This window comes from Melospiza melodia, chromosome 10, assembly GCF_035770615.1.
Source record: "Melospiza melodia melodia isolate bMelMel2 chromosome 10, bMelMel2.pri, whole genome shotgun sequence".
NCBI lineage: Eukaryota > Metazoa > Chordata > Aves > Passeriformes > Passerellidae > Melospiza > Melospiza melodia.
In genome coordinates this window covers 22,098,641-22,119,475 of record NC_086203.1, presented here as the reverse complement: position 1 = coordinate 22,119,475, position 20,835 = coordinate 22,098,641, and the positions used below count along the sequence as shown (strand labels likewise).

At 49.4% G+C, this 20,835-nt stretch overlaps 2 protein-coding genes and 1 long non-coding RNA gene across 8 annotated transcripts in view; 1 reads left to right on the top strand and 2 right to left on the bottom strand.

Annotated features, from left to right (window-relative positions):
• Positions 1-72: 72 nt before the first annotated feature.
• Positions 73-11,451, bottom strand: LOC134422327 (SRSF protein kinase 3-like). The gene is made up of 13 exons (XM_063164308.1): positions 11,031-11,451; positions 10,253-10,327; positions 8,699-8,800; positions 8,454-8,562; positions 7,889-7,976; positions 6,366-6,453; positions 6,011-6,117; positions 3,995-4,157; positions 2,704-2,789; positions 2,162-2,269; positions 1,684-1,753; positions 1,508-1,600; positions 73-260 (listed from the first exon to the last, which is right to left on the bottom strand). The coding sequence occupies exons 3-13, from the start codon at positions 8,742-8,744 to the stop codon at positions 73-75; spliced, it is 1,146 nt and encodes a 381-aa protein (XP_063020378.1). The 5' UTR covers positions 8,745-8,800; positions 10,253-10,327; positions 11,031-11,451.
• Positions 2,126-3,866, top strand: LOC134422328 (uncharacterized). The gene is made up of 3 exons (XR_010028787.1): positions 2,126-2,860; positions 3,055-3,228; positions 3,634-3,866. It is a non-coding gene; the product is annotated as an uncharacterized LOC134422328 (long non-coding RNA).
• A 1,267-nt stretch (positions 11,452-12,718) lies between the features above and the next one.
• The window catches only part of PLXNB1 (plexin B1), a 77,270-nt gene continuing 69,153 nt past the window's right edge, over positions 12,719-20,835 (bottom strand). For all 6 annotated transcript variants that reach the window (XM_063164822.1, XM_063164821.1, XM_063164817.1 and 3 more), the window contains 8 exons: positions 20,343-20,427; positions 19,467-19,633; positions 18,953-19,113; positions 18,564-18,711; positions 17,798-17,862; positions 17,641-17,716; positions 17,247-17,321; positions 12,719-16,701 (listed from right to left, as the gene is read on the bottom strand). In XM_063164822.1, the coding sequence (XP_063020892.1) occupies positions 16,597-16,701; positions 17,247-17,321; positions 17,641-17,716; positions 17,798-17,862; positions 18,564-18,711; positions 18,953-19,113; positions 19,467-19,633; positions 20,343-20,427 (882 nt within the window). In that variant the 3' untranslated portion in view covers positions 12,719-16,596. The remainder of the gene's footprint in view (positions 16,702-17,246; positions 17,322-17,640; positions 17,717-17,797; positions 17,863-18,563; positions 18,712-18,952; positions 19,114-19,466; positions 19,634-20,342; positions 20,428-20,835) is intronic.

The following is a 20,835-nucleotide window of genomic DNA, read 5'->3' as shown; positions in this document are numbered from 1 at the left end:
CCCCCGCGGGAGGGCGGTGCGGTGGCTGCGGCGGGTCCCGCGGTGCCGCGAGGCGGGGACAGCCGGCTCGGGTCACGGTGCGGCGATCCAGGCGTGCCGCAGGCTCTGCGCGGCGCTGGCGCGGCGCTCGGGCGCGTAGTGCAGCGCGGGCAGCAGGAAGGCCGCGAAGGCGGCCGCGTCCTGCGGTGTCCAGCCGTGCCGGTCCGCCAGGATGCCGGGGAGGCTGCGGGGAAAGAGCCGGGAGAGCCGCAGGAGCGCGCCTGGCAGAAACAGCGTGGGCACAGCGCCTCAGTTACACCTGCACGGCTGAGGCTGCCGCGCCTCGCCTCAGAATTAACCCAAAGCATCCCGAAAGATCTTTGCCTTCTTCTTGGAATTATCTCTGTAAGCTCCACATGCGCTGCCCCTTGCAGGTTTGGCTCTCGGGTGCTTCTCAGGAACCCCCTTTTCAAGCTAGTGTTTGGAGTCTCCCTGTTCTTGAGTACTTTTCTTAGGTGAGAGTGTGCCAAGAGTGCACAAAGTGATCCCAGAATAACCATGCCAGAGCCATTGCTGCTTGTACCCTGTGCCTGCCCACAGGCACCCGCATGCATCATGCTATTTCAGTGTCAGAGCCTGCAAGGCTCTTGTTGAGTTTGTTACATGCCAGCCAGCTCTGTGGGGCCCAGCAGAGTGTATGACTGAGCAAGAAGCAACCCTCGTCCTGGGGAGTGCATGGTGTAAATACAGTGATTCAGGTTAGGCATGTGTGGTCAGGCCTGGTTGGTTCACAGGAAGAGTGAATGTAGAACTAGTTTTGACTCATTTCTTTCGAGCACCATAGAAGACATAAGTGTGAGCAAAGGATATGGATGTGCAGGGAGGTGCTTGTTAAATTCCAGCCTGGGACCAGCTCTAAGCACTGAATGAACTGTGGGTAGGCTGGTAAGCATGAAAGCAGAGAAGGATGATAGGCCAAATTGCAGAAGGGTGGAGTCATGTGATGCCTTGTGGTCAAAGAAGGGTTTCAAGACTCATGAGTCAAAGAGAAAGGAACTGGGGAGAATAAAGCAGAAGAGATGTTGCAGTTGGGTCAGAAGACTAAATATAGCAGCCACATTGGAAGGATATGAGTGTCCCATTCCTGGTCATCATTGTTCTCTGTCAGTGAATGGGTGAAGTGCAGCCTGTTATACACTCTTCAGCCTTCTTGGCATGGAGCTGTTTCCTGTCTGTATTTCCATTTTCTCCAGATCCAAAGGAGAAAGAATGGAATTGTTTTCCCCATTTGGTTTTTGCTATGACCATTTTTCAGGATTTTGCATTCATCCGTGGAATGCTCATGGATTGCAAAGAGGGCAGGGCAGGGGGTGTAACTGCTCTTTAGGAAATTTCCATTTATGTTCCATCCCTGCTTGTAGCCTGCATTGTGTGAGTAACTTTTGGGGGAGTTCACCATGAGGTGAGTAGGAGTGTGTCAGAGATCTGCAGTGATTTTTAAAATAAACTTCCTTGTGCCAGTTCTTACCTGGCCTGCTGAAAAATTTTGTTGACTTGTTCCATGAGAAAACAATTTGAGGAGGAATTCTTCCCAAGAGTTCAATAATACGAGCAACATGATCTAGATGGAGGGAGGGAAGACAAATTTAGATACAGACTGTGACACTTCTGTCAGTGAAATGAATAAAACTCATGGAGTCCTACCATCATCTCTGGAGAAGTATTTCCCAGGTTGAGGATCAAATAGACACTCTCCAGTTGCCATTTCAAAAGCCTAGAAATGGAGTAGCACTGTTAATTCCCTAATTGTATTGGAGTTTTCCTTGCCCACTAACTGATATTGCCCTCTTTATCACACAGAACTGATTGGAAATACACTGGCTTGATCTGTACCACAGTCAAACAACACCTTTAGCTCCATCAGGATGAAAAGCAGCCTGTGCCTGATGCAGGCAAGCCTCTGAGCTAATCTACATGGAGTGTGAATTGCCTTAGCGCTTAAACTAAATTAGGAGTGGGTTGTGCCAGCAGCAGACTTTTGCCCTAAAGTGAATGAGTGCCAACAGCCCCTTTTGCCTTCTCAGAAAGGAAGGATAAATGGACAGGTGGATGCTAAGGACACGCTGCCCTGGCCAGGTGAGGTCTGTCCCCTCCCCTGCAGGCAGGGCTGTCCCAGTCCTACCAGGCAGGCTGTGCTCCAGATGTCCGCAGGGGTGCCGTAGTCCAACCCAAGGAGCACTTCCAGGGCCCGGTACGGCTGCGTCTGTATCTCCTTGGAAAAAGGCTTGTACTAAAACAGAAACAAACTCCTTAAACCAGTCACAGCAACACTGGGGACACAAGCTTCTTGTGCAGTGACAGGACATTGGGGACACAAATGAATGTGTGTTCTCAGCTCTGCACAGGGCACAGCCAGCACATTCCTGGCCCCACTGACACCAGTGGGAATCTGCCTCCCACCATTTCACACTGAACATAATTATACATTTCTAATTGTAGGGACTAACTGCAAGCTGGAGAAACATCCAAAACTGACAGTGGCTCAGGAAGACTGTGCACAGCTTGGAGCTGAGAGTGGCAAACACAACACCCCCCAATATCAGCATCTCTGAAATAGCTGTTCAGCTGTAAAAGGGACAGACAGACACACACACACAGTGTGGGATGGAAAGAAGCACACAGCATCCCACATTGTCATGGGATTGAGACTTGGAGCAGACTCACTGTCCAGCATGCGCTTCCTAGATCTGCAATTTTCACCTCTATGCTCATTAAATCAGATTCTTCCAACTGATTGCCAAGATCACCTCCTAGATGGAAAGGACAAAGAGAAATCAGGTCTTTCTGAACCAGCAAGTACACACCACTTACCACAGGAGAGGTATGTCTTCCTTCCCTTAAAGTTTCTCGGCCTAAAAGCTCCTAAATACTTTGTATCATAAATCAAATGCCACCCCTCTTTTTTGAAGGACCCCCAAAAAAAACCCTGGTATCCAGTAAAAACATAAGAGAATGTTTGGGAGAACAGTAGCTTGGAGTGGAACAGTGTGACCATATGCTCCTGTCCTGCTGCAGGGTTCCTCTAGCACCAAGGTTAAATTACTGTGGGCCCAGAGGAGAGCACCAGTCAGAACCAAAACATCTGTAATTCCTCCTCAGCCTTCAGCAACCCTGGCTGTCACAGGCCTTGGATACAGCCTGCTTGGCAAGCAATGTGGAGGTTACGCTTCCATATGATCCCAGAAAAAGGTAATTCCTGGTTTAGTGTCTTACAGTGAGCTGTCAGCCTATGCTTAACATTGTGCTTTTCTGCTCCAAGCAAAAGACTTGGTCACTAATTTAGCATTCCCTGATTGCCCCAGAGTTTGAGAGACAAAACAACACTGTCATGGGAGAAATGCTCACAGGAGAACACAGTGCAAGGATAATATGAAAGGTCTCATTGCTGGGAGATGAGATAATCTCTCGTGAAACTCTCCAGCTCTACATCTTATTCAATATTCACACCATTCTGTGCACATAAATTATGTCTCAGAAGGCCTTGAAGATTAGCAGCACATACAAGTCTCCCACAAACCTCAGAAATGAGGGAAATAAAGAGCAGGAGTGTCATACAACTTTCTGATCACACCTTTTTGTATGTAAACCTTTCAGCAGCTGAAAACATCAGACACGTGGAATTGTCCTGTACCTAAAGCCTTGAGAGTGAACTCTGAGGTCGTGGTGGGGCTGTCAACAGATATCTGTGACCTGTAGGTGTCCTTCACACAAATCCACCACACTTCTGTAGGCGCCTTGAGCCCAGCCTGGTGTTTGTATTAAGCAGAGAGAGACCTTTCAGCAGCATCAGCTGCCTATAATGTTTTATACTGGCTGTCATGTTTTGTACTGGCTGTTGTAGGAGATGTGAACCTTTCCTAAGGCATCTGTACCTGCTGCCTCTCATTTCTCTCCTGCCAATAAACACCTAAGTCTGTTTTTTTTTTTTTTGTTAAAAAAGCCCCGGAGTGCTCACCTGCTCCCTTTAGCCTCCCTCCTGTTCCCTGGTCGCAGTGGAGTGTGGCCATGAGAAGCCTCTGGAGCCTTTTGCTGCGCCCACAGAGCAGGATGTTCTCCGGTTTGATGTCTGCGTGGATGATGCGGCAGCACTTGTGCAGGAAGTGCAGCCCTGCCAGCACCTGGCCAAGGAGGCAGCACTGTCACACCAGGCCTGGCAGGGTCCCCACTGCCTCTCCTGCCCCAGCTCTCTCTCCCCAGAGCGGGCAGGCACGGTGGGAGTGCAGGTCAGGGACAGTCTGGGCACTGATGGTAACTCCTGGCAATAAATGGTTCCTGTTGGGGTGGCTTAGGGGAGCAGGCACAAGGGTTTCATCACCCCACTCGACAGCAGAGCCCCAGGAGCAGGTGGAGGCCTGGACTGCCCAGTGAGGAAAGGGCTGTTTGGGGTGCCCAATCCACAGATGGGCAAGCCCAGGGAGGTGGGAGGAGGGAGGGGGCTATGAGGAGGCTATTATGATTACAAAGCTGAACTTTCTCCTGACAAAACATTCTTGTTTGTATGGCTGTTGTGTCCTGGGACCTCTGTGCCTTGCCGCTGATTATAACCAGCCCCCAACTTCCATTTGAATGACAGTGACATGTAAAGGGACTGGTGTCAATGACAGCATGCATGAGAGGGTGTCCCATCATACAAGGAAAAAAGAAGACACAGGATAACATAGACAGGAGGGGGAGAGACCATGAGTGAGTGCAGAGAGAGGATTTCAGAGCCCTGCAGGAGAGCCATGTAGGGAAAGAACAGCTTGTGATGCAGCAGGGAGAGCCTGGTCTGTCATAGGGGAGAGATAAACAACACCTACCAGAGATGAACACTCATTATCAGAAATCAATAACAGAGAAAAGACTATGGGGAGATTTAGGTTTGTTTTTTAACACTCTGGTCAGTCATAAAGGACTGGTAAATATTCTCTGTATTATCAAATTCTATTCTGGGATGAACACCAGCCCCAGGGAAATATCAGCCTTAAATGGTAACTGTGAAATGTGGGGAAAGATTTAAATAACTAAACTGGAATGAATCAGAAGTAAATACTGCCCTGGTGCTGATCTGAAGGGGGAAAACAGAACTGAGATTTTACAATTAAAGCAGACAATGTATTAAGCAAAAGCCTGAGTATGAAATGGAGTATAGAGGTAATGCTACTACATTTTTGTGTAACTTACTCAGGTGTTAGTGGAGCTTCTTTAGAGAAAGGAGTGGCTACTACAGAAAATAGGATGAAGGAGGAAGCAATTTTCTTTCTTAGTATCCCTAGAAGGGCACAGGAATCAGGGTAGCAAATCTTCATCTTGGCAAGTGTGCAGACTTCTGATGAATCTCAGCACGAGGCAAAAAGTAATTTTAACTGTTCTGAGGCCTCACTCAGGTTTCCCATTCTTTAAGCAGACCCAGCCCTGAAGAAACTCATTTTTCACCATCTTTTGAATAGGCAGAACACATCATTACAGGGGATGAAAGAAAAGCTGGCTCTGCACAGGGAAACCTCAACATGGAAAGAGAACCAGCTGACCTTAGAAATTCATGTAAAGATGGAAGGGAGACCTTGAGTGCCTTCAGTGGTACCATGTAGAAAGCTGCTGGAGCTGACAGTGCTACCCATGGCTGGATGCCAAGACAAATGGCAGCAGCCTGGCATTACTGCCAGAGGGGACTTCTCTGGGCAACAGGAGGGCAGAGATGGTTTGCCCACAAGAAGCAGAACTATGGCAGCCCGTTTGTCCCCTGCTACTTCTACAAGCAGCAGAGAACCCAATGATTACTGAGCTGATGGGAACAGAAGTGCCAGCCCTGAGTCCCTGGTGTACATCTGCAGGCTTTTGGCACTTTGTGGCCCTGACTGCTTCCCAAACCTGAGGAGGCTGCAGGCTTAGGCAGTAACTCCCAAGTCCTTCCCCTTGGGAGGAAGACTGTGGCATGTCCCACAGCCAACAGCCCCTTGGCACCCTTGTCTGATTGCAGCTGAGTTCTCACCTGCTGTAAAGACTTTTTCACAAAAGGCAAGGGCAGTCCCTGGGCTGTGTAGTTTCCCATCAGACATCGAATGGAAGGACCCAGCACCTCAAATACCAGGCAAGCATGTGGGAAAGAGTTAGGGATTCACTAACAAGGAAAGGTGTTACCACCACCCCTTTGCCTTTCACCAAAGCAACCAAATACCTCCTGGTTCAGCCTCTCCCCTCCAGCCATGCCCATGTGCCCTGGTCCAGCTGCAGCCCTGCTCATCCTCCTCATGGCAGCACAGCACTCAGGCTTACACCATCCTGTGGCTCTCCAAGGCAAGCCCAGGCTTTGCTGGCCCAGAAAAGCACTCTCTGCAGAAGGATATGGAAACCATTCTCTCCAATCATTCTGAAGTCATCTAACAAACAGACTATGTTTTCTCCTGCCAGGTCCTTCTTCTTCATGCAGCTTACCTGAGGGGGAGGATTCCAAGAAAGCTGCAATCAGAGACATATATGTGCACAAGGACACTTTGCACCTGTTTTATCCTGTCTGACAGACTTTCTCTTCTGGCACTTTGTGACAAATCCCATGAAAACAACACCAGGAAAACCAGGAATGAGTTTCTGCATGTTTTGTCTTGCTCTTGACCAGGTGGGACCATCACAAGGTCGCAAGGAGGTGCTCTCCCAGGGGGCTTGTGCTCCCAGAGCACTTACCCTGGTACAGCAATTCATGCTGGTTTTTCTCTCTTCATGGCCACAGCTGCCAGGGTTTTGGTTTGGTTCATTTTGCAGATGCCAGATCCACCTGCACCAGTGCCAGAAGGTTTGTTCTGGCACAACAGAAGTGAGCAGCCCTGGAAGCAGAGACCAGATCATCTCTTCTGGGAGCTCTGCAGGCAGTAAGCCCCAGTGCTGGTGGGAACAAGCCTTGGGAAACAGCTGTGTGCTGCTGAATAGGCAGGCATGTCTCAGAATTAGTAATAAATCAGGGGTAAGGCTCACTCTCTACACAGGGTTGTGCTGATGTGTGGAAAAGCAGCCCTCTGATTGCATTAAATTAGTGCCACTTGGTACTTCCTCTTGCATCACTGCATCTGGCTCATCTCCTTTTAGATAGGGCCTACAGATTTACAGGTGTTAACTAAACCTTTCTCAAACCTGTTGGAGAAAGGCCACAGAGTAATTTAAAATGAAGAGTTTAATAGCTTTTTCTCATCTGAAGCTGATGTAACTTTGTATATGAACAAACTTGAAGAATTGTAACCACAAGCTTTCAAGAACTAGCAGTTCAAGCCAACTTCAAAGGCAACTTGCTACAACCCAGATATAGGCACCTAATTATCACCTCCATTAGCAGAGGCCAGAAGAAGCTTTCTGACTTCAGATGTTTATTATGTTTTGGTACATCGTATCTTTTTCTATCGCAGATATTTCCTTGTACTTCAGTATCAGTGTTGTGGTACAGCAATGTCCCCTGAGTGATGTTCCTCTGCGAATGATACAGGTACAGAAGACATGCTCCCATCTCCTGCTTAAGATCATGACCACCTTCTTCTGTTGAAGGTGGTCCACCTTATCCACCTTATCCACCTTATCATTCTGCAGATTCCTCCTTTTTGCTGGATTTCAGTGTCAGCTAAAATAAATGGGCTGACAGGGCAAGTGAGACATGTCTCACTATGATGCAGGAAGGAGAAAATTCCTGTTTCAGAGGCCAGTGATTTCTATTAATTCCCCAGCTTTTTTAGGTGGGGAATAGGAAAAAAAAATTAGGATTTTTTCCTATTCCCCACCTAGCTCCTTGAACTGAGACCTGCAGGCAGAGGGGATGCTGATGCTGATACTCAAACCTGAACTCAGTGGCCACCCAGGAGCATAGCACAGAGCCACAGAATTCACTTACACAGCGGAGGAAAGAAACCTCATCCTGGGCACTCTCAGCAAAGCCTTCCCTGCTTTTCAGAACCTTCACAGCTACCTGCTTCTTCCTCCTGGGAAATGAACCACAGCTGTCAGCCAGTGCATGTCAGTGGCCCTGACCAGCAGCACTTCCTTTTCTCTCAGCCAGCCCTGGGCTCCCCAGGGAAGGTGCTGCCCTTCTGCAGGCACCCTTGGCCTCTGTTTGCAGCACGCCAGGCCCATGGGCATCCCTCCTTCTGGCACCTGGCAGCACAACTGCCCCAGGGACCAGCAGGGACTGGAGAGAAAAAGAACATGGATACTGCAGGGTCTAAACAAGAAAAGAAAATGTAGAGCAAGGACTGATCCCATCTTATTTACATTCTTTGATTTCTGGGGACCAGCTCTGCTCGTTGCACCCCACTGATCTTGCTGTCAGGTTTCCCCTGTGCTCAGGCATGCCTGGCACGCTCCCAGACTCTGCTCTGCTGTTTCTGCAAGAGGGGCCAGCCCCGCCCAGGACATCAGCCACCCCTTCCCACCTCCCTGGATGGCATTCAGCCCCTCACCTCATGTCCTGGCACAGCCAGACAGTGGCAAAGGTGCCACATCCCAGCTTGTGCAGCACCTGGTATCGTGTGTTGAACACTTCTCCCTCCTGCATGGGGTAGTGGCCTCCTGTGGAAAACCATCACCAAGAGACATTAATGACACCTCTAAATGCTCTTAGAGTGAAGGAGCAGCTGAGAGGTCCCAAGGGCCTCCTCTAGTCTGGCATGATCTCATCTCTGGAGCCTCATGGCCAAGGACTGACCTGTGTGCTGGGCTGATGGCACCTCCTGCTGCACCTGCTCCTCCATGGCCCTGGAGCACGGCAGGTCCTGGCACAAGGGGATGGAGGCAGTGGGACACCAAGCTGTGGGACACAGGCAGTGTGAGCTTCAGCACTTTATTCCTTTCAAGAGAGCTGCAGGGTGGCCATACCTCTGCTGTGCCCTCACCCCTTTCTTTCCCAATCCCTTCAGCAGCTCTTGGAGTCAGGCCGTTACAAACACTTTTGGCACTTCAGGGAGATAGGGATTATTTTAAGAGTTCAGAAGAGGAAAGCTGGCAGGCTGGTCCCAGGCCAGGGCCAGGTGGGAGTCTCAGGTTTCCTAGTGTGTGTTTTCAGGGGCTTAGAGGGGTCTGTGGGATCCCCTCCCACAGCAGGGAAAGCACCTCCTCCCTACCCCCATCCTGGCTGAGGAGGGAATTTGGGATTTGGCTGGCAGGAGAAGGCTCCTGCTCCAGAGGGGTGTGAAACAGAGCTTGCATTCTAAGCACTACAGGGTTGCTCCTCTGCCCACAGTCCAGCCCTGGGGCTGGAGCAGGGTTTGTCACTGACCATCCTGTGACATCCCAGCAAGGCCACAGGACATCCTGGCAAGGGCTGCTCCTGGGGTTTGTTACTATGACAGTCCAAAGCATAAACACCAAGACAGCACAGACAGACTGACCCAACTGCTGTCCCCCAGTGCTGCAGCACTGAGGTAGGGCTGCATCCAGTACTGGTCACCTGAAATAGCAGCCCAGAGCCCTTGTTGCTAATGAAATACAGATTTAAGCCACAGTAGCTGGGGCACTCCTAACCCAGCCTTTCATAATTTGGAAATGTCACTGGCTGTACAGCTGAAGCTTCGGGCTAACACACTGTCAGAGCTAGGAACAGGTGATAGTAATGCCCACAGAGCATTAGCACAGGTAGAAATATTGAACTTTAAATCCTCCAAGTCAGGTCGCTAAAGCTAAGAACTCATCTGAGCCAGGAGATTTTCAGAAATAGTTATAGAGGGCTGGCAGTGCTGGTGGCAGGGAGTTGTTCTGGAGCTGTAACATCTTCCAGCTGCTGAGACAGAGCACCTGTTTTGACTCAATGTTTTGACTTTTCAAAACATTGAAGTTTCTTTCCATGTGCTGATGTTCCTCTCCCAGCACAGCAGCCAGAGGCACAGCCTGCCTTTGGCACCCAGCAAGCTCTGGGTTACTCTGTTTACCCATGCCTGCACAGAAGTCTGAAAGGAGCTCAAAATGCCTCCCCCTCCTCATGTTTCTGCACCTCTTACCCTTGCATTTATGCTGCTCAGAATCAGTCTCTGGGTATAAACCCCCTGGATGCTGCATGTCAGGCTACTCTTTACAGTAAATGCTCCCTGACATCTCTATGAAACAGAACTGAAGTCAAAATTTTCCTTATTTGTTCACAGACTAAGCTGATCAGTACCCTCACACACTCCTGCACCACCAGCATCTGCCTAGGCTTTCTTCACTCACATCATGAGGACAGCAGGGCTTGAGCTGAGAGCAAGCAAGCTTTAATCATGCAGCTTACCATTCACCTGCCAAAGGAAAACTCATGGGTGTGTGGAGATGGGAATTCAACAGCTTCTTCCCTTGGTGGAGTGTTCTGGTGACAGGAGACTTCAGTCAGAAAATAGGACCCAGAGGCAGACCCAAAGTGCAAGACTCAGCCCTAGGGCAGATGGAGCTTTTGGGCAGTTCAGGCCCTGGTGGCCCTGTTGCTGCAGAGGCAAGCCAAGTGTGTCCTCAGGCATGCAAGATTTACCTCCATCCACCCTCTCTGGATGGAAGCACTGGCAAAAGATGAAGAGTGTTGCTATGCAACTTGATACAGGAAAGTGAAATGCACTTTTCTAAGCTTTGTGATAAAGGACAATTGGTGCATTTAATCCTTCATTTCTCGACACTTTCACATTAAATACACTTATTTTGCTTTTGTCATTCCAACTGTTTTGTGCAGAACCCACTGAATTGCTGCAGGCCTGGACTAGCTCAGAGAACTTCAGCGCAAGAACTGCTGCTGCCTGGTTTGTGAGAGCCATGGACAAGGAATGATGCTTCACATCTGGCCTGGATTCCTCCACCCAACCTGCATGGAACAGTGTACAGACCTGCCCAACACCAGTCATGCCTTATGACACCTGGACCTTTGGAGTGGCAGAACTCACCAGAGCAATACACACTTTCAGCTCCTGCACCACCACAGAGCTACAAGCCCTGGCTGAGCACAGCACCCCTGCAAGTCACAGCATGCAGCACCCAAGCAGCCCCAGCAGGGCTCTGAGCCCCAGGGCCCAGCACAGACTCACCCTGCAGCAGCTCACGGGTAGGACACACCATTCCCTTTGTCATCTGGCTCGCTCTGGAGCTCCCCAAAGTGAGATACCAGCTGGTCCTGCTCTGATTTTAGTCTGCACTGCCCCAGGAGGGATGGCCTTGAGGCCACCAAACTTGTGCATCGCTGGATGGACGTGGTGAGGAGTGGGGCAGGGTATCAGATCACAGCACCACTTCTGGGAACAACCTTGGCTTTGGGAGAGCAGGAGACCTCAGACAGCTGCGGTGGATTCACTTTACTGCTGGCCTCTCCCTGCCTCCCTGGCAGCAGGCCTGTCAGCCTGCAGGAGATTCACAGTCTCCACAGCAACTATTTATAGCGGGAAATTCACAGCTCTACCGAGATGGAAACAGAGAAATCCTCCCCCTCTGCTCTGCCTTCTCCAGACCCAGAAACCGTGGGGCTGCCTGATTCTGCCCCCTGCTCCCAGCAGTGTGTCAGCAGGACGTGCTCTGCAGCACCATCTTCTGCCTGGCAGAGCCATCCCTGCTCCCCAGACCAGCCCCTGTGCCACACTGCCAGGCCTGAGGAACCTCAGCCGCTCCAGCAGTGCCTGCACACAGTCCAACACCATCACAGCATGGTGCTGGTGGCCACAGAGCCCCTGCTTCCCCTGTTCCTGTCTCTTGGAGAGCAAACACAGCAGCATCCTCCCCAGCCCTGGGGGGACACGAGCATCCCAGCACCACCCAAAACAGGGGAGGAAAAGGCCACACACAGTAAGAATCACATTTTTTTCCCCCCACTGCCACAAGCTGCGGCCTCACACCGGAGCTGGGCACGGCCTGGCCTGCCTCTCCCTCACGGGGGCCCTGGGCTCGCACAGCTCGGGTTTCCTGGCTGAGGCTGCCGAGAGCAGGCCCCAGCCCTGCAGCAAAGGGTTAACCCTGCCTGCAGTAGCTCTGCTGCAGCTCCAGGCTGCCAAACCCAGGCCAGGGCCTCTCAGTGTGGTTCTCCCCCTGCCTGTGCCCCTCTGCTCTCACCTGCCTTCCCTGCACTAAAAATACCGAGGGAGGGGGCAGAGGCTGCGCCAGGCCGGGTGCTGAGGCCTGCGGGGCAGCGGGCAGGGGACAAGTGGCTTGTGACCTCTAAAAGGGCAACAAGGACACACAGGCTACAGAGAGCAGGGACTAAAAGAGGGGGAGAAGCAGACTGTACAAAACTCTGCTAGCAAAGGAAGGGGAGGGAAGAAAAGAGGACAGATGGGCCAGGAGCCAGATTGCTGTCTGGGAAGAACTGTGAAACTCATTTAAGAATTAAGTTGTTTTGGTAAATTAGGGGCACCGGTTTCTGCCTCATGCTGGTGACCAACAGTGACAACAGTGAAGGTTCAGCAACGCTTACTCACAGTGAGAGACCACAGCCAGGGCACCATGCGGCCCCAGGGCCAGCCCAAACTGTCTTTGGAGGGAGGCTGCCTGCTCCCCTGGGCAGGGATGGTATTTGAGCTCTGGAAACTGCAGAGGGATGCAGGTGGAAGGAAGCACAAGGTTATCTTGAAGAAACATAGCCTAGGGAGGAGGGAAAAGCCTCACTCCTCACACAGCTTCCAGGTCCTGGTGCTTCAGAGTACAGTTTCCACTTAGGAAGAAAAAGAGGCAAATACATTCTGTGTAATTTGCAATTGCATCATCATGCAATACCAGCACGACACAGAGGTTGTATATTAAAATTTATTGAATTATTGTGTAAGAATTCTCTTTATTAAAATCATTTTGACTCTAAACTGATTATTTACAGACAAAACCTCTTATATCACCAATAGATTCCTACATCTCAGAACAGTATCTACAAACAGTTATTACACTATGTAACAAAATTCAGATTTTTTTTTTCAAGCTTTTTATATTAATTATTAATTCAAACTTGAGAAAGACAGTACCTTGGGCGCTCTGAGCAGAACCTAAGGTGTGGCAGGGCATAAATGCAGGTCAGGCCATACCATAACAGACAGACAGACACCAAGTCACAAGGCTGGGACAGAGCAGAGTCACCACGACACAGACCAGGAAAAAGACTACAAGAGCAAATGCCCTGGGTGTTCTGGAAACCAAAATAACCATCCCCACAAGAAAGGCACACATTTAAAAAAAAAAAAAAAAAGGAGAAAAGAAATTACAACAACAACAACAACAAAAAGCATCTTGCTGCAACCAGGGCACACCCTGAAAAAGATGGCATTCCACCAAAGCAGCAGCATTCAAGAACCCTCTATTTTCATTTAAAAAAATCAGCCATCATTTCTACCAAAATAAAAAAGCTTTCAGGTACAGCCTAAATTTGCCATCAGACGGATGAAAGGAGGAGCTCTCACATCTACATCACGTGGGCACCAGCTGTGCTTCATCGAGCCAAAGGGAGAGACATTCAAATACACGAACGGAGATTTATCTTAACACTGATCAGTTCTCAGCCTTTCACCCAGACCACGGCAAAAGCAAGTCCCTCCCTCTGACCACAGCACTAAATAAAGCTGGGTGCCTGCCACGGGGAACATCGAGGTCCTGGGAGTCCCAGTGGAGCAGTGACATCCCTGTGTCCCACAGCAGGCTGTGGTAGCAGAGCTCTCTCTGCTGGTGCCCACTGAACTTGCTTCCTGTGAGCAAACAGGAACATCCAGACAGGATTCTCTGTCCTTGCCAAGGAATGTCTGGTTGGTTGTGGAATCAGGCAGAGACTGGAAAAAACTTGGAAGGATCAGGAGGAATAAATAAATAAGTTTTTCCCTGCAATAGGGAATTTCATAATAAAACCTGTTTTGTGCAAATTTAAATGCAACAGAACCCTGCCACAGAAATGGATTTTGCCACAGGAGAAGGGCACGGACGGAGATAAGAGCGGCCATGCCTAAACACCCAAGCTGATCCCAGTGAGGGCCTTCAGTGTGTGTCCTCAGGGAGCAGGATGCTGTATCTACAACACCAAGGACAGATGGATGGGAGGAGATGGGCACTACCAGCTGTCCACCCTCACTGCACCTGCACTGGGCAGTGTGTCCTGCCCAGCCATGCAAGGACAAGCTGAACATGTTAAGTAAGTCAATCACCTATGTTTAGCTCTATTTTAAAGTCTTGATTTTCAATCTAATAAAAGCAGACTTTCACAGATACACTTGGAGAAAGGAGATGATTTCCAACATCCAGGAACACAGAAGCAGGGAGAATGTGGATACCAGTGGGAGGTGGAATGAGAATTAAGCCTCAAGCCACTCTGTTCTGGGAAAGTGCAGAGATAATTCTGCAAAAATAGGGGCAGACACTGACAGTCTGTAGAGCCAGAAATCCAGCAGAGATTCTGTGGTGTCTGGCAGACACTGAGCAAGTTGGAGAGGCCACAAACCAGGCCTTGTTTCCTAGGGCAGAAAGTCCATCCACCAACACACAAAGGGACAATGCTACTCCACCACTATACCTGCACCTGCCTCAAACCAAGGAATCTCCTGCAGTCCCTAAAGGAATGGGCTTTACTAACATGCATTGTATTGGCTTTTTCCCATCCAGCAGTCCTTTCCTCAGCTTTCTGGGGTGACCAATTCAATCAGATTTAGTCAAGACAAAGGTTTCAGAGATGCTAAGTTCCCATGAATTTTGTGGAAATGGATGGTCAGGCAGGAGTGAGATCTTAACTGGTCCTCACCTGGGCAAAGAGGCAAACTCTGCAGCCCCATTTTTGCCTGGCAGCAGCCAGCCAGCCAGCCATCCTGCTGATCTGTACAGCAGGATAGGAGCAGAAGGTTGCACAGGGATGCTCATACTCTGGGCACACCATGTACCTGGGAACCCTGCTATACTGCTGAGAGAGGCTCACAGAAGAGGAACAGAGGCCAGCATTAGCCTGCTCCAAGAACAATTCTGCAACTGCACAGAACTCGCACAAAGCCACAGGGCTGATGGAGCACGCCTAGAATTACTGCTATCTGCAATGTAAAGAGAGGTAGGGATGTGATCCTGCTCTGTTCTAGCTCTGCTCCCTCCTGGCCCACACAATCACCACCTCAGAGTAGCGGCAGAGGAGTCAGACCTGGACCTGCCCCAGGCACACAGGACATCAGTGTGGAATTAGCAGCTGGGGGGGCAGGGGTGGGGTGAGGAGGAGAGAGAACAAGTAAATCACCCTTATAAATTAGCTCCTAGAAGGGCAGAGGACTGTTCACAAAGTGGAGGAACTAAGGAGGGAGCAATGAGGAGCTGCCCAGTGACAGCTGCCAGCTAACTGTGCTTGTGCCTGCTCCAGCCCTCTCCTCTGTGCACAAATCATTCCTTTTTGCAGGACACCCAATCCTCCTTGGGAACATCATGGTTGTGCTTGACAGCTCCTTTGAGTTCACAGCTCACCAAATAACCCTTCTATGTGCCACAAGAGGAGAGTTTGAGCAGTGGAGCTGAGAGTTAGGTGTAAGGCAAGCCCTAAGAGAAGAGCACAAAGAGAGCCTGGGGCTGAGCCATGAGGAAAGGCGAGCTGCTGGTACGACAAGGGAGACACCTACAAGTTATCCCTGCAGACAAAGCAGTGGAGAAAACTGCTCCAGTGCTGACAGACGTTTGTCAGTAGAAGTGCACAGAGATACTTCTCCAAGAAAAGCTTTGTCTCAAAGCCACAAAGTTAAACATTCTCCTTTAGCATTTAAATACATTAACTTTGAGGGTATTTACAAGTCCAGTTCAGAGCAGCAGAACAGCTGGACACTGGAGGAAGGGGGAGTGGCACAAGGCATTTGTTGTGCTTTTCCAAAGAGCAGGGCAACCTCTGACCACAAGGAACCAGGAAGACAGATCCAAGCTGAGTCAGTGGAGACCGAAGCGAGCCAGGTAGCGACTCTCAGACACTGCAATTGTCCTGAGGGAAAGGGTGAGGGGGGCTGTTCATTTACAGTGGGCCCTGTGGCAAACACCCATGCTGGTGAGCACATTCCAGCCAAGCAGGCGCCATACACGAGCTGTCAGAGACCAGGACACTGGGGAACAAGAGACCTTCACCACTGGACATTCTCCTTTCCACATCCAACATCTGGGACCAGCAGGGACATTGTTGCGAGGAGTTTCTCAGGAGTGCTTGCTAGCTGGAAACAGAGGTTAGCACAGCAATCAACCCAGGAAAAGCTTCCTGATCCCCAAGGAAGTGAGTGGTTGCAGCAGGGAGTGTTCCAGCACTGGAAAGGGCATCCATGCAAGGCTGAAGACTCCACAGACAGTGCTTGGTGTTGACACCTGGCTCTTCAATAACATGGTTTGCAAACTTGGCACATTCACATCTGTAGGAAGGACCTGTGTGGTCCCTCAGCAGTCTGCCAGGGAAAAACCAGAGTTTGTCCTTGTTTTTTGTTTCATTTTGCTTAAAAAAAAAAAAAAAAACTGTAAAAAAATATTCTCTGAGATGCAAGGACGCTTGTACTTTGTACTGCCTTGGCCACCCCCTTGCTCACGTCACCCGCAGGTTCCTTGGAGAGTCTGGTTCCAATGGCAGCAGGACACCCTGTTTATCAACTGGGATGAGCACTGTCCCCATTCAGCCAGGGGAGAGCAGTCTGTCTGTGCCTGTCACAAATCTGTGACTTTATTCTCCACAGCTGCTGCAATCTGTTGCAGTCTATATCCAAGCTGCATCTTCTGTGCCGTTGGGTCTTCTTCCAAGGCAGTAATGATCTGCAACCAGACAGAGCTCACTGGCAGCCTTTCTCCAGCACACAACACCCAACCAGCTGAACACCATGCATTATGGAGAACCTCAAGCTGCAATTCAGCATGCTCTAGTCTAGAGTGGGTATGCAGTAATTAATCTCAAATTAACCACAAAAGAAGTATTCTAGATTCATTGTACTAACTTACAGACTTCACACGGCAAAAAAAAAAAAAGCTAAACTTCTCACCTGAAAATTAAGTCTTTACTAAATTAATCTGAACTAACTGCATTTCTTCTTTAAGTAGAATATCTGGATATTGAAGTAAAAATAAAGAAGCACACATAAAAGCCCAAGAGGCTCCAAGTTAGAGATAAGTTCTTTTTGCTGATCTCCTCCCTTGCTCTTTGATAAGAATGAAACAAACTCATGACATGAGTTATGCATACCAATGAAACAATACACAGTGTTGGAATAGTCTGGCTGCTCTCAATTGTTAAATTTTTTAGGTTTTTTTGTTTGGGTGGTAGAACAAAGGTATATTCATACCTGCTCGAAACACACACTCACCTGGTCATAGTACTTATTGATGTATTTGTACAATTCATGTAGAGCCACCAGGGAATTGAGGTCACCTGAGTAGTTCTGTTTATAAGAAAAGAAATTAGACAAAACTGTGAGACATCTAACAATTGTCCTGTCAAATTCTTTGTCCTCACAACTCATTAAGAGAGCAACAGGAATTCTTGTATTTCTTGCCCTGAATCCTTGACTACCCCTTCTTCTCTCCAGTGCATGGTGGGCAGACCCTCACCCTAGCTGTGGTGCAGGGCAGCCACTAGGCACAGTCAGTGCGTCTGAGCAGAGCTGCACACTCAGCTGGAATATCCCATGTCTGCATTAATAACTCTCTCCTGGATGCACAGGTGAGGGGCCAGGTAACTTCTGAAATACTTTTATTTACCCGTGACAGCTCAGCCAGGGCAGAGTTCATCTCCTGGTCACTGGCAGAGATGGTCTGACGAATGTCTGCGTAGTACCTGGACAGGGGCACACAGGAATTAGTGCATGGTCCCCGCTCCTCCCTGCTGGAACTACAGCTCCTCACACCCATCACTTACCTTTCCACCATCTGCTTGTAGCGAGGAATGTCCCGGGCATAAAGCAGCTTATTGATTGGAGAGTCCTTCAACATCCAAAACCAGAATGGGTTATGAAAAGCTCCTTTATTGTTCTGTGCACTAACCTCAGCAGGTAACACACTTCTATTTTCTGCCATTTGTTCAGGATCAGGAATTTTTTGTCCTCTGCATGGAGAGGCACTTCAAATAACAGGCTCTCTTCTAGTAATGCAGTCTGAGGTACCTTGAGATGAGCTGATGAAGGCACCCCAGGATCCCTAGTCCAGCCTTCCCCCTGGAGCTGGGTGATCACCAGTATGAGATCACACTGGTTATGGCTTTGCACAGCTGATGCATGATGTGCTCCAGAGATCCACCCATCCCATCTGTGGTGACCTGTGCAGGACTGTTCCACCCTCAGCACAGGGTGAATAGTGATGGTGGAAAGCCTTTCTAATGGCTAATGTGAATGTCCCAAGTTACATCCTGTGACTCCCACTGTCTGCCACAGCCAACTGAATTCAGCTCTGTCCCCCAAATAACTGCAAGCTGTAAATAAAGAGCATTCCTCAACAATTTCTTTTTGCTAAACAAAATCTGATCCTCCCTCCTCTCTTCCCAAGAGTCCCCATTCCTCTCCAGCTGCACATGGGAGCCAGGGGGAGCCTGGCCTGCTCTCCCCATGGTGCTATGTAAACATTTTTGCCTTCCTAAGGCAGCACTCAGCTCTCTGTGCCAGCCATGGTCCTTTCTCCTCTGTACTCACCCGCCCTAACTTATGGTCAGCTATTGTGCAGGAGTCCATGAAGGTCTGTGCAATGACCAGCAGCACAGCGTCCACGTTATCCGACGTCTGAACATCAAAAACAAACTGGGGGTTCTTGATGATGTTGATCCAGAACCGCAGGGGGAGGCTGTAGAGAGGACAGAAGTGCAAAAGGGCATCAGCAGAGGTGGCAGCTACAGTGCTGAAAGATATTCTACATGTTACTGCATCTCTCTGATTTGCTCTCCCAGCAAAACCAACTCTTCACCCTATGGTCTGCTGCCCTGCACTTGAATTTTGCTCCTCCTCAGTAGGCAGAGGTGGATGTCACTTTGCAAGCCTGAAGCAAGTCAGCAGTGCCTCCTCCAGGGCCCTCAGGAACACCCTACCTGTTTGTCTTCCAGATATGGATGGTCTCAGGGTCTGCAATGCCATAGTGCATGGCCTGCTCATCTAACAGGTCAAAGAAGTACTTGACTGCCAGAGGAACAGGGCGGTTGGTACTGAGGATCACCTGGAACAAGTCATCCACAAACTTCTGCAGAGTGCCCTGTGGAAAATCAAGCAGGACAGGGTCAGCACAGGCAGAGGGGAATAGAGAGCATAGGCCTCAAAGATGAGAGGTCACCCTCTTCTTCTCAGTGACAGCCCCTCATCCATCCAAGGGCACTCCACCCCCACTGAAGGGAGCAGCAACAAAGGAGAAAGGAGGCCCTGTGGTGTGTGGAACAGAGGTCAGGGAGAACCTTGTGAACAAAGCAAAATGTAGAGGAGATTCAAATGTTCCCAAAGCCACTGCAGGTAAAGGGTATTGCTTCATCTTCAAACACACCCCAGCAATCTGCTGGGGGATATGAAGGAAGGCAAGATCCCAAGCACAACACAATCTGTGCTCCTTCTCACCTTCATTGAGAGCAGACGTGTCAGATAGATCTCTGGGATTGCCTTGGCCCGCTCCCGATCCCTTAAGCTCCCACGCCGATGCTTGGGAAGCTCTGGCTCTTCTGTTGGTTTTACCAGGTGCCAAAGTTTGATCCCACCTTCATCTGCATCCTCCAGCATTGGTGTTTCTAAACCAAGCAATTGTTTACAGATGAGTGTTGGCTCTCTCACAGTAGACGTGGCCAGTGAGGCCCAAGAAAGCAAGATTTCCCAGTATAACAGAAACACAGATGGGAAGGAATCTCTGGAGGCCTCTATCCAGCTTTCTGCCAACTATACAGCAGGTTGTCTTTGTTCACCCAAAACCTTCAAGGTCTTGGAAACTTCCCCACACAGAGATCCCCCACCACCCCAGTGGTTTGTTTCAGGGTTGAACCACCCTTTTGCTGAAGAAGTTTTGTTCCCTATCCAATTTCAATCTCTTAAACTGCAGCCTGTGGCTACTATCCCTCATGCCACAGGAGTATCCATGGGGTTGTCCACTCTGCCAGGCAGTAAGCAAACTGCTTGACATCCCATCATCCCTCTCAGGCTATGTTCAGCACCTGAAGGCACAAAGATTTCTGCAAGTTGCAGACTGTGGTCAGCCCTAGAGAGTCAGACAACTGTGCTTGTTCTGCATTTTCACACCCAGCCCAGCCTTCCTCTGCTCTCACACTTTTGCTTTTCTCTGACCTCATCTGATCAAACTTTCACATTTCCTGACAATCCTATGAGGGTCCAAAGCATGTGTCAGCCTTCTATATCAGCATAAAGCTGGGGCTACATCAAGAGACTTGTTCCACTAACTGGCAAGTGCTCTGAAGTAATTTTATGAGAACAAGTCATCAAACTCACTTTCTCCTGGGATGTAATCCTGATTTTCCCTGTGGATGTGCTTGGTCAGGCGTGGGACGAGTGCTACTGTTGCTCCATCAGGCACCTGCACACAAGGAAAACAACAATATTCAAAGCAAATGGCAGGTTTCTCATCAGCATAATAGGCAAGTGCTTGTAGAGCATAACAGGCTGTACTATCACTAGAAATAGGGACAGAAATAGGGATTTAGAGGCACCATCACTGTCTTTCCTGAGGGTGAGAAAATCTTGTCTGTACCAATTAAAGAACAAACGTTCAAAGCACAACGAAGATAATACTCAGGGATTGAGGTCATTCAGATCTAGAACATGTTGCAGCAAGGTACTAACATACTGCAAGATACAACACACTGGTGCAAGGTAATTAAAAAAATCCCTCTTTCCATTGTTAGAAGATACTTGGCAGCTCAGTGTGTCATCACCTCCTGACTGATCTGGCCTGGAACAGGAAGAGATCCAGTACATCACCTTC